The sequence below is a fragment of the Periophthalmus magnuspinnatus genome, chromosome 3 (genome assembly GCF_009829125.3).
Source record: "Periophthalmus magnuspinnatus isolate fPerMag1 chromosome 3, fPerMag1.2.pri, whole genome shotgun sequence".
NCBI classification, from domain to species: Eukaryota; Metazoa; Chordata; class Actinopteri; order Gobiiformes; family Gobiidae; genus Periophthalmus; species Periophthalmus magnuspinnatus.
In genome coordinates, this window is record NC_047128.1 from 6,081,995 (window position 1) to 6,092,992 (window position 10,998).

At 38.3% G+C, this 10,998-nt stretch overlaps 1 protein-coding gene across 2 annotated transcripts; it reads left to right on the forward strand.

Moving 5' to 3' along the window:
* Nucleotides 1-3,817: 3,817 nt before the first annotated feature.
* On the forward strand, nt 3,818-10,785 carry LOC117392392 (toll-like receptor 13). Of its 2 annotated transcripts, none has more exons than XM_033990450.2 (4): nt 3,818-3,878; nt 6,238-8,763; nt 9,239-9,356; nt 9,837-10,785. In XM_033990450.2, the coding sequence occupies exons 2-4, from the start codon at nt 6,267-6,269 to the stop codon at nt 10,099-10,101; spliced, it is 2,880 nt and encodes a 959-aa protein (XP_033846341.1). In that variant the 5' UTR covers nt 3,818-3,878; nt 6,238-6,266; the 3' UTR covers nt 10,102-10,785. The 2 variants fall into 2 exon arrangements, with proteins under 2 accessions (XP_033846341.1, XP_055088269.1); XM_055232294.1 differs by having other exon boundaries at nt 3,821-3,882.
* The last annotated feature ends 213 nt before the right edge of the window (nt 10,786-10,998 follow it).

A 10,998-nucleotide genomic window follows, 5' to 3' on the forward strand; every position in this document is an offset into this window, starting at 1 on the left:
AAGGAGGAACCAAGACGTCAACCTACTCATCACAATATTTGCATATTCATGTTACATGTTACATTTTATCCTTTGGGGCCAGGGAAAAGCAGACAGACCGCCTGCTGCACAAACGAGGGATAGATCATTTTGACCCCGGGTACTGTATTAGATTGTAACTGTCAGGGGAATAAACTTTTGAGATTTGAACTGATCGAATCCAGTCGTCATTTTGATAGAACACGCCTAACAATAGAAACAAGCAAGTGGCGGACCTCTACCAAAAAAAGCCACATAGTGCATGTTCTGCCCACAGTAAAGTTACTTTCAGAAAAAGTTCATAATAATTTTGTAATGTTAATAATTTAGTATATTATAATTCATTGGTTAATATTTCATGCTTAAGACAGCCATTTTGTTAAAAATAATTACTATATACACTAGTTTTGGGTTACTTGTGCTTTATTTTGAAGGCCTCAGGAAGTGGTCACAATGCATTATGGGTAACAGCAGCAGAATTCAGCTAGATAAAAACGTGTTAAAATAAGCCTCCTTGTTGATGTCCAGAGCTGCTCATCTTGTGTTTAAAATCTTATCTACATCTACGAAAGCAATGGCTGTAATTTGAATGTGTATTTTAGTGACTTCAATTAGTTTATAAGTTGCCCTGTTGTGGAAATTGGTTTAGCACACGTTATTAACAGACATTAGACCTAGCCCATGATCTTGCTAGCTCAGGAGCACTATGTATTAGCATAGCCATGCCTATTTTCGTGCGTACTAACGACCTAATTAGCATATGAAAAGATCGCGAAAAAACGTAGTGTGACTCCTTAAAGCAGCAGTTTGTAAAGTTTGCTATTTTTCTGATACATGTACTTTATGTAATGATGTTAATGTACATTTATTTGTTTGTTTTTCCAGTTTCACTCGAGCTTTTCACACCACAATTGTAATGAAGTGTAAGCTGTCTTGAAGACCGTATTAAAGGAGCAAGACGCTCAGTTTCCTGGCTCGTGAAAACCGAGTTTGGCTTGCTGTTGATCTGCGTTCACATACACGGTGTATCCAACACGTAGTGATAACAGTACAGTGCATCTTTAGCATAATAGTTAATACTACTTAATGACACATTGAGAAAACGCATTTGTGTATGATCTGGAAGCCTTTCTACAATGGCTACCAGTCATCAGCTCCCTCTTCATTATGTTAAAATACCTTCCACCACATTGACTTTAAACTCCGCATCAATATTTTCCTTCCAAATCTGCATTTTAAACATCTCCTAATTTGTTGTGCCTGCTGATGAATAAACACACAGATATCAACAGTTCTGACTGCGGGGGACCATTCAGCTGTTTGAAGAAAACCCGAATGAGCCCATGTGAACAAATAACAGGAAACTCAATATCTGCTCTGATATTTGGCAAATACGCTCCACTTCTTTGAAACGTGTTGAGGTGTGTTTTAGTCTTTTGCGCTTTTAAACAACAAGAAAAACAGCAACAAACCAGACGGTGAGACATGACAACAAAGACAGCAGAGGTAACACAGAAGCAGGGCAAATTTCTACACAGCCTTACAAGAATGTTCAAAGAGGAACTCATACAAGACACAGACGCCTGACAGACGAAGATAGGTCCGCAAAAGAGAAGGCGGGTCTACAGGAGGAATGTACTTGTTTTAAATTGTATGATGTAACTTTTCAGATGGATGGTCTGCTACTTGGATTTTTTTTTAAAGAATTTCTAGTTAGTATGTATTTTTATAAAGAGTTTGCACAGAAGCAGAGCAGATGACACAAACTTTGTTAAGAAATAAACATATTCAACATTGTAATAACAGTATTGTTTTTTGTTTTTTTCAAATTATTAGCATACATTTGTGCAACAGTTGATATAGATTCTGCATAGTTTCAAAGGTAAACACTCCCACTTTCAGTTGAAACCATTTTAAACAAATCTTAGCCTTGGTCATTTTGGTGATTAGTTTGTAGATAAAATGAGTTCTCATATTGGCTCCTGTCATATAATGAAATATAAAAAAGCCAGTATTTGAAATTGAACAGATCCTAGGCAAGGCAAGGCAAGTTTATTTTTATAGCAAAATTCTTACACAAAGAAATTAGTAAGTGCTTTGCAGAATAGGAAAGACATTAAAATCAAAATACAAACAAATCAAAACATAAATAACAACAAATAATCATCATCAAATTAACATTAAACAGAAAAGTGCAGAATAAAAACCTTTCAGTCATATGCACAACTAAACAGAACCTTTTTGAGCCTGGATTTAAACATTGTCAAAGTAGAGGCTTGTCTCACATTTTAAGGAAGACTGTTCCATGTATCAGCTGCATAAAACTCAAATGCTGAAGTCAACAGTCCCATCACTAAATGTTATTGATTTGCCTAGAATGTTCCACAGTATAACATAATTCCTTACTCTTGTAACATGCTTTATGGGCTTGTCCAAGCCTCTCAAAGCACTATACTGTAGTCATTATTCATTGACTTCATATTTGGTGGTGGGAGGCTACTTCATTAGCTATAGCTGCCCTGGGGTAGGCCGACAAAAACAGCCCCTTCACCCCACCAACATCACACACACACACACACACTTCACATTCTTAGATGGACCAAAGTCAAAGTCCTTTACATCAAAACCACTCACCCATTCCCACACACATCCATACACCAGTGTACACAAACACTTCTAAAGGCTTCTATAGGCCCATCTCACATTATGACATCTTCAAACTTTACAACATGAATTACAAACTATTTACGCATGTGTTCAACCAGAAACAACATAAAACATAACAAAAACACAAAGTTTTTCTTTATAGAAGGCATGTCTCATACCAACGGAGTGGTCGCTGTGTCCCCGGATACTCCGTTCAGTGTCAGTTTACCTCCCCCTCCTGCTGGATGTGAGCCCAGTAACAAGGTGACTCTGCTCCCCATGTAAAATGATTAGTGGGAGGTCTGCCACAAAGTGCTGCCGCTTGGTATGACTTCACACAAAATGGCTCCGAAATGGCTTCGTTTTGACTTTGTATCTGAGAGAAAAGACAAACGAGGATGGAAAAAAAGGGCCCCAGTGACAGAGACCAAAGGTTTGGGAAGAGCTCAAGGATTCACTGTTGATGAAAGACCAATGTGTGGTTTGAATGTGCCAGGACATGTTTTTGAACAATATTAAAATGAAATATGGTTAACACTTTATAATAGCTACATTTTTAATAGAAATAAATAAAATTCTTTGTAACTCACATACTTTGTCCAGTCATCTTGAAATGTGAATCACTTATACTCTGAATGACCCTGGATACATTTTTCTAACAGCAGGAATAAATCAGTGAACACAATTTACAATGGGGAGAAAAACCTTTTACTAAGATTTTTGAAACTTGCCAGAGAATTCCAGTATGTGTCCCTAATTCAAAAGGTCTATAAAACCTATGCCTTTGTGCGTTTTTTCCTATAGCATCATACACATCCCTATGACACATGTCACACTATATCAACGTTATGGGAAGAAAAGTAATTACTTGTCTAATTGATTTAAACTTGGCAGAAAATCCCTTTGTGTCTTCTGATCTAAAAAGTTAATGAGACGAATACCGTATTTTGCAGCTTTCTGCCTGTAGGACTAAAATCCCGTTCCAAGAATTCAATATGATGAGGTGAGGGCCTTTATTGCTGCTTGCAGCTTTAATTCTAATTTTTGTCACTGTCCTCCTCCTTGTCTGTATTTATTGTTGGAGGTAAGTTTTTGAATAAGGAGGAGCTCAGAAGTTCTCACTTCCTCAAAAAGGGCTCTCTCAGTCTGAGTTTGTATTTGAATTGTGTAGAGGGAAGACAGGACACTGCTGAAGAAGGCTTCATGGACTAGAGGTAGGTAAGAGTAGATAAAGTTCCAGCAACAGCATATTCTAATAAGTCTACTATAGTTAGCAGTCGTTGTATAGTGCATATAACCTGATAGCTTAATAGTAAATGTAAAATAAGTTATATACACTTAATCATGCTGTCATCTTGTGTGGTGCTCATATAGTTCTGTGCTAATATTATAGATAGTAAAGTCATTTTGAATAATGAGATTAAAGTCATAGTTAAGACATTATTTTTCCAAAGATAAATTTAATGCTTTAAAGATTTAGGGACCGACGCTGTTTCAAAGCAAATGCAGACTGCATGAATGAGGCTTGGAGGAGTTAAAAGCTAACATAAAAGAAGCCTACAGCGTGTGACAAAATGGGTTATATGGGTTGGTGACCCGCAGTTGGTGCCACCCCATAGTATAAAAGTCGCACTGACTCCTCGCTCCCCCTCTGCCTCTGATCCTGTTGCGTGTTGTCCTCTTCTGGGTAAGGTATGGATTTTATTTAATTCAGGTGTTCTTAATCAGCAAAGAAAATACTAATGTACATTATGCAGAGAGCCCCCATTTGCCATGGTGTTTTTCCATGCTGTGTCTCAGCAGTCCTGGGGTTCCTCATTGCAGCCGGTGGTCTGGTTGGTCATGATGCCCACTGTAGTTCTTAGTTCCTCTGGTTTACTTCTAGTTATGTTTTAGTATTATTTAACTCATTCTCACTTTAGTATGGGCTTGGGGGTTCAACACTATGGGCATTCTACCATTGTCTTGCCTTCCCTTTTTATTTTGATCTTGACGTAATGAAGAAAATTTGTCATGGACTGTTGGGACCTACTGATGCTGAAACTTTGAACAAAACTGTTGTGGGTTTAACAGTAAATGAACTGAAACAGAAGTAACTTAGAAGCACTTTCCAACATGATAAATGGAACATCTTGGCTCATTCAGTGACCTTACCTGTGCACCTTGTGTTTACTTAAATAATAATATTTTTCTGGATTTATTTCCGGTGGCGTTGTTGGTTTATTTTGAGTTTATTATAATTGTGTCACATTTACACACTTTATTCCACCACTCTAATGGTAAAAATGGATGTCAAACTAAAATATTAGACAGATCTCCACTGGAGTTTAGCTGCCACCTCTGCTGTTATGCATCAGTTACAAAGTCTTGAATCAAGCAGGCTACATTTTCCTCATGGAGTAAGAGGCCACCTTGGAAAAAGTCTGCAGAGCATAGCGCTCCCTGGGGCTCATTGAGCAGGACACGAGCTGTGCTCTGAACTACATAAAGGTAGAGGATTCTCAATGCACTTCACCCATACACAGCTCCCATTTGTTTTGCTATTATTCTAAGCATTTGCACACAATCGTTTATAGATGTGCTTATTGCACTTTTCACAGCATAGCCCCAAGCCACCAACCCATAACTAATGCCAAAAACAGACCGCCACCTGCCCTTGCACCGTGTTTTATGCATATATACCAGCATCCCTACCACATCCACCTCTCACAACCAGCCAACACGTGCAAAATGGCCACACTCACAAGGCTCATACTGATAACTACAATAAGGGGAGGCTAGAATCATAACATGAATACATGGTAGCACACATAGTACCAATACCATAATACCAATATCATACTATAAATAAAATGTATTATTATTATTACCAGTATTACCAAATTTGCCCAAAACCAAAAAACAAGTCCTTACCTTGCTTCCCAGAGGACTGAAGTAGAGCATCATCTAGCTGCACTGTCCTGTGTGTTCTGGCTGAAACTGGAGGGAAGCCGTTTTAGTCACTAATCCCGAATTCTCTCTGTGAAACCAACCACAGTGTAGTGCGCTCGCTGCCCCTAGGTGCACATCAATGGAGAAAGAGCTGCCATTGGCCTGGTTGCACACAGCTCGACAAGCTCATAAACAAGTGCTGTATGTTGAACAACCTACCTGTAACAATCCTGTTCATGAACAGTGATCTTGTGCAAAGTAAAACTAGAGAGGCCGGAGCCAAGGTAGCGGATTTAACTCATCCAGTCTTGGTCACTCTGATCGTGGTTGTGAAAGTTCATTGTTCTTCTGTTTTTAATTTGACTGGAAATATTGCTGTCGGTCCCTAAATCTTTTTTGACTCACAATTCTCATAATATTGTCTCTCATTTTCTGGCTTCTACTTTATTCCTGTAAAATTACAACTTTAATGTTGATATGTTACACCGTTATTCTCTCAGCCACTGCATATTTTTCATTTGAGCTTAATACTTGACATGTATATATGTCATATCTTACTCATAACATTTTTTGTGGTTTTGTTCAATTGAAAAAAAAGCAGTGTGCTTTCGTGGTACTCACTTCTCCTTCTCTGTGTTCTAGGTGTAGAGTTGAACTCAACTTCCTAAAAAATGGACTCTAAAACTGTGAGACCATTTGTGATACTCCTTCTGGTTTATTTACTCTTTATGAGTAACTTTGGCCTTGTCAGAGGGTTTTCACTCAGAAGTTGTTATCTCTTTGAATATTCGGTCGATTGCACCCAGAACCAACTGACACAGGTCCCCACAGACATCCCTCCAAGTGTGACAAGCATTAACCTGAGCAACAACAACATTTCAATGATACAACTTTTAAACTTTACACATTTCCCAAATTTGACAAAACTTGATCTGAATCAGAACTCCATTTCAAACATTGGTAAACGCACATTTTCTCAGTTAATTTCCCTTAAATGGCTGATATTGAGCAACAATACCCTTCTCAAACTTGAGGATAATGTGTTTGATGGCTTGCCCAAACTCACAGAGTTAAGGGTTAACTTTAATCAAATTGATTGGGTGGCACCAAATGCCTTCAGATCCCTGAACAGCCTTACACTTCTCGACCTGTCCAATAATAGACTCTGCACCATTGCCCAGCTCCGTTTAGCCATACGGCACATGCCACAGTTAAGGAAACTGATGATTAGAAACAATGGGATAACAACTTTAAGGTCCCAAGATTTAACAAATACCTCAACAAGTCTTTATGCCCTTGATGTGGCAGAAAATCCACTTATCAAGTTTGAGGTAACAACAGCTGCCTTCTCAAACCTGAAAAGGTTGATCATTGGTTATCGCACAGTTAAGTCAAACCTGTCGTGGACTGTGCAAAACAACACCCTGATGGGCCGTGTGGACTCTCTGGACATTAGTGGAGTTGAACTGGCATCTATCGATGAATGGAGAAAACTATTTACAACTTTTCATTCTTCTTTAGTTATTTTACAGATAAACTCAATGCAAAGCAGACTTAGTGCCTTGATAAACATATCGTGCTCCATGCCAAAACTAACAAGCCTACAAATACGGAAAACCAAACACTTTTCTATCAAGTCAAATATATTCCAAATGTGTAAGAATGTCCGTAAAATACAGCTGGAGGAAAACAATATCAAACAAATTGAAAATGGCTCCTTTGCTTTTTTGCATTATCTGAAGGAAGTCAGCCTCAGCAACAACAGGCTCCCAAGTGTCCCAGTTGCAACTAGAAATCTACATCGTCTTCAGAATCTCATGCTCTCGTTTAACCAAATCACAAAACTTGGATGTCAGGACTTTTCTGGATTGACAAACCTCAAAGAGCTGGATCTTCATGGCAACCATATTGCAGCACTGAGTAATTGTTCCTTTGTTGCTTTGTTGCATTTGGAAGTTTTGAAACTACAAGAAAATTCAATATCGGAGTTGGGCACTGCTTTCCAAAACAGTTTACCAAATCTTAAGGTCCTCTACATCAATGTGAACAAACTCACTGTCATCCCTAAAAATGCATTCACTGGTTTGCGTTCACTTATAAAACTGTCATTAGCCACAAATCAGATTAAAACTCTAGAGGAGGGCTGCTTTTCTGGTCTGACAAGTTTAATCGAATTACAATTACATGAAAATAGCCTAAAAAAAGAGGTCTTTTACAATGCTCCCTTTAAATATTTGATAAATCTAAGAAAACTTAATATGCAAAAAAATCATATTAAATATGGAGACAGTTCTGCTTTAAAGGAGCCTCCGTTTATAAACCTGTCACGTTTAGAGACTTTAATATTTTCAGTCCAGCACTCTACCGGGCGGGCCTTTTTCCCTTCAAACTTCCTTCAGGGTCTAACTAATCTCTTAGATTTCTATTGCAATAATATTCAACTTCTTAACTTAACTGATGATTTTTACACCCACACACCTCATCTCATCTCCTTGGACTTTGGTGCAAATGATCTCGGTGACTTGTCTCCAAATCTGTTCACTCCCATCCCAAATCTCACTCAACTCAGAGTTACAAGCACTAACCTTCACTCTTTAGACTTTCTGATCAATGCCAACCTGACAAACCTTAAGATTCTCTTGGCAAGAAAGAACCGATTCTCTGTGATCAGTGAAGATATCATCAAATCCTTACCAAATCTGACCAGCTTTGATGTGAAAGGAAACAGCTTCACATGTGACTGTGACAACTCATGGTTTGTGCAGTGGATTGTAAACAACAAACAAACTCAAGTGGCAGGTGCTCAGAAATTCACATGCAACTACCCATTAGAAAGTAAAGGCTCCAGACTGTTGGATTTCAATGTACAGTCCTGCCTTGTGGACGTAGGCTTTTTTTTTTTCATATCCAGCTCAAGTCTCATTATTGTGTCCCTGGTGGCCTCATTCACCTACCATTTCAGCAGATTTCAGCTGACCTACGCCTACTACATCTTCTTGGCCTGGATGTTTGATTCTAAAAACAGGCAGAAGCGAGCGGCATGCCAATATGACGCCTTTGTCTCGTACAATGCCAAAGATGAGGCCTGGGTCTATAGAGAACTGGTGCCACATTTGGAGCAAGAGCAAGGCTGGAAACTCTGCCTGTATCACAGAGACTTCCTCCCAGGTACATTGCCCTAAAATACCCGTTATAAAACTGCTGAGATTAAATTATCATTCACCACATACACCACCAGTCAAACGTTTGGGCACACATTGAAAGGGAATTCAATTTTTGTTTTTGTTTACAACTTTCGACATTAGGTCCACACTGAAGGCCTCAAATGTATGAAACTTCATTATTCAGATTCCTCAGAGTAGTCACCCTTTGCCCTGTAGAGGCGCTCCAAATCTTGATGATGTAGGCAAGGAATGCCAAGAGTTTGCAGAGCAGTGATCGTAGCAGAGTGGCTATTTTGAAGAATCTAAAATATAACATGTTTTACTTTTTTGTTTACCGCATTCACAGTGTTTCTTCATTGTTCTAGCTCTACAATGGAGAAAAAAAAAAATGAAAAAAATGAAAAAAGTGTGTCCAAAGCTGTGACTAGTAGTGTACATAATGACTTAGTACTGATAAAATTACTACATCCTATTCACAGGGAAACTCATCGTGGAGAACATCACTGATGCCATTTATGGAAGCAGGAAAACCATCTGTGTGATCAGCCGCAGATATCTACAGAGTGAGTGGTGCTCCAAAGAGATGCAGCTGGCCAGGTACTGCTGTTTAAAGGGCCTGTATTATGCAATTGTCTGATCTTTGTTTTTTCCTCATCACAAACAGACCTAGAGTTGTGTTTTGTTTCATTCCCACATGTTTAACACACAAACCCTGCATATTCTGCAAAACACTCTGTTCTACCTTGTGATGTTGTGTAGTAAAACAGGAAGTGCTCTGCTGTATTTTTAAACTCCATACACCTTCACAACAATCATTTGGATAATTCCAGCAATAGAATTTCCGATCTCTACTAAACAAAAGGTAAAAGGTAGCTGTTTTGAGCTTTGGAGATATATAATACAGGATTACTCAAACCTGTGTGAATTGAACAAACACAACTCCAGGTATGTTTCTGATGAGGTAACAACCTTCTAGCATGTCTTAAAGCTCACAAGAGTCAGTTTTGCGTAATATAGGACCTTTAAACTGTGTAAAAGATAAACATTTATATCTGGTTCTTATTATCTTTGCTCTAGCTTCCGTTTGTTTGATGAGCGTGAGGATGTTCTGATCCTCGTGTTTCTGGAGGACATCCCTGCGTCTCACCTGTCTCCTTATTACCGCATGAAGAGGCTGCTGAAGGGACGCTCATACCTTAGCTGGGCCCGCGCTGCAGACAACCCACAGCTGTTCTGGGAGAAACTACGACAAGCCTTAAGGTCCACAAACACAGCAGAAGAAGACAGGCTACGACTCACAGTCAATCAGATGCACGGAGGCAGTGTTAATCTTAATGATTAAAATTTTTCACTTGTCCTACCCAGGGGAATTTTTATAGATGTCGGTTTGAAGACTTTACCATTCAAAAGATAGAATATTTTCTTCTGAATTGTTGATTGGTAATGGCAACAGTGCTAATTTTTCATCTCTGCAAAATGCATGGATAGGGTTGTATGTAGTTGTAGGGTTTTTTGGAATCACTTTGGCAGAAAAAGGCCCCCAATTACTTTCTGTAGATTTAAACGGGAAAAAAAAAAAACCCAACATAATTACACTGTTCTTTTAAATTTGTTAAAATCAGAAAAATGTAATAAAGACAGTTGAAAGCCCACAGCGGGTTTCTTCACTAAATTAAGTACTTACAAGTAGTAAAAATATGTACAACCCCATTACTCCCTCAATTTTCTTTGACAACCTTCAAACCAATGTGCAATATTGTATTTTGTCTTGTATTATAAAATAAAAATCAACGGATGTTTAAATTCTTGATAACTTCAGTGACTATTTGATAAAGCAACATGACAGATGTATAATTTCACATGAACAATAAATAGTAAAAGTAAATACCATTATGGAACCATTATTGCAACGCCTAGGAAGTTCCAGAGTATGGCATTAAATTATCTTCAGTAAGAATACATGTTTTGCAAAGTACTTTTGAGTATGCTAATGAAAACATGTAAAACAATAAATACAAAATAGATACACTGAATACCATATTATGGAATTTTCCTGGTAAAGCAATAACATCTCCATGGAGACAAGCAGGTAGCGGACCCTCCATCGGAAAATTACACAATGCACCTTAAAGTAACCATTTTTGCAGTGCAAGGACATAGAAGAGAGAAAACAAACCCACTTAGACAGTTACTTGGAGAAGAGATATTCATAGCTTTGGACAATTTACTACCATTAATA